Genomic DNA, 1,338 nt, shown 5'->3' on the forward strand with positions numbered 1-1,338 from the left:
GGATTCATTGTTTTCCTTTCTTGAGACAGAACATTAAGTCCATAGAACAACACTCCAAAACTGTACTAGACACTGCACTAGTGCGGAGAGCACTAACACTCACCTTACGGCTAAGTGCATCTGCTACTGGATTCGCAGAACCTGGATGATACTTAATCTCACAATCAATGTCTTTAAGAAGGTACATCCAACAATGTTGCTACATGTTCAACTCTGGCTAAGTGAAAAAATACTTTAAACTCTTACGGTCCGAAAAGATCTCGAACAGCTCACCATACAGAAAATGACGTCAAATCTTTAGTGCAGACACGATAGCTGCAAGCTCTAGATCGTGTACTTTGTAGTTTTCTTTGTGATTTTTCAACTGTCTGGAAGCATAGAAAATCACATGCCCACTATATGTCAGCACACAACCCAATCCTTGAAGAGATTCATCGGTGTAAACCACATAGCCTCCGAGTCCAGATGGTAATGCAAGAACAGTCGTGGTAGTCAGTAGAATCCCCAAATCGTCTAAGATCTGCTCACACTCGCTCGATCAGAAAAAAGGAACATCCTTCCTTGTCAACTGCGTCAGCGGCCTAGCAAGTTGGGAGAAATTCTCGATGAATCATCGGAAATAGCCTGCTAAACCCAAAAATCTACGAATCTCTGAAGCTTTCATAAGACGCGACCAATTCAATGTAGCCTCAGTCTTACTCGGGTCCACTGATACACCCTCCCGTGAAATTACATGACCAAAAAATACAACTCGGTCAATCCAAAATTCGAACTTACTGAACGTGGCATATAACTGCTTCTCATAGAGAATCTACAGTACAAGCCTCAAGTTCTGCGCATGCTCGTCAGTACTACAAGTGTAGACCAAAATATCATCAATAAAAACTACGACAAACTTGTCCAGATAATTGTGGAAGACTCCGTTCACATTTCCATGAACACTGCAGGTGCGTTTGTGAGTCCAAAAGGCATCACTAAAAATTTGTAGTGGCCATATCTGGTACAAAATGCTGTCTTTGAAACATCTACATTTCGAACATGCAATTGATGATAATCTTACCTCAAATTGATCTTGGAGTACATGGAGGTACCATGAAGTTGGTCGAATAAATCATCAATGCGCGGCATGGGATACTTGTTCTTAACTATCGCTTGGTTTAACTATCAGATGTTATTAGATTGCATGTTTATGATTTTGAAGCTTAAATCCGAGTATGTGTTGATATGTTTCAAGTTGGACAGCAAAAATATTTCCTGCATTTTTTCTGGAAAATGTAGCCCGCTCGATCGGTAGAAAGTCACCGATCGAGCGAGGCTCTTTTTGTGCAAGGCAGAGAA

General features: G+C 41.0%; 1 protein-coding gene across 1 annotated transcript; it reads right to left on the minus strand.

The window, feature by feature from the left end:
• Window positions 1-289: 289 nt before the first annotated feature.
• Window positions 290-1,128, minus strand: LOC140870607 (uncharacterized). The gene is made up of 3 exons (XM_073273018.1): window positions 1,061-1,128; window positions 821-941; window positions 290-520 (listed from the first exon to the last, which is right to left on the minus strand). The coding sequence occupies exons 1-3, from the start codon at window positions 1,126-1,128 to the stop codon at window positions 290-292; spliced, it is 420 nt and encodes a 139-aa protein (XP_073129119.1).
• Window positions 1,129-1,338: the final 210 nt, after the last annotated feature.

Source organism: Henckelia pumila, unplaced genomic scaffold (assembly GCF_033568475.1).
Source record: "Henckelia pumila isolate YLH828 unplaced genomic scaffold, ASM3356847v2 CTG_108, whole genome shotgun sequence".
In the NCBI taxonomy this organism is placed as follows: Eukaryota; Viridiplantae; Streptophyta; class Magnoliopsida; order Lamiales; family Gesneriaceae; genus Henckelia; species Henckelia pumila.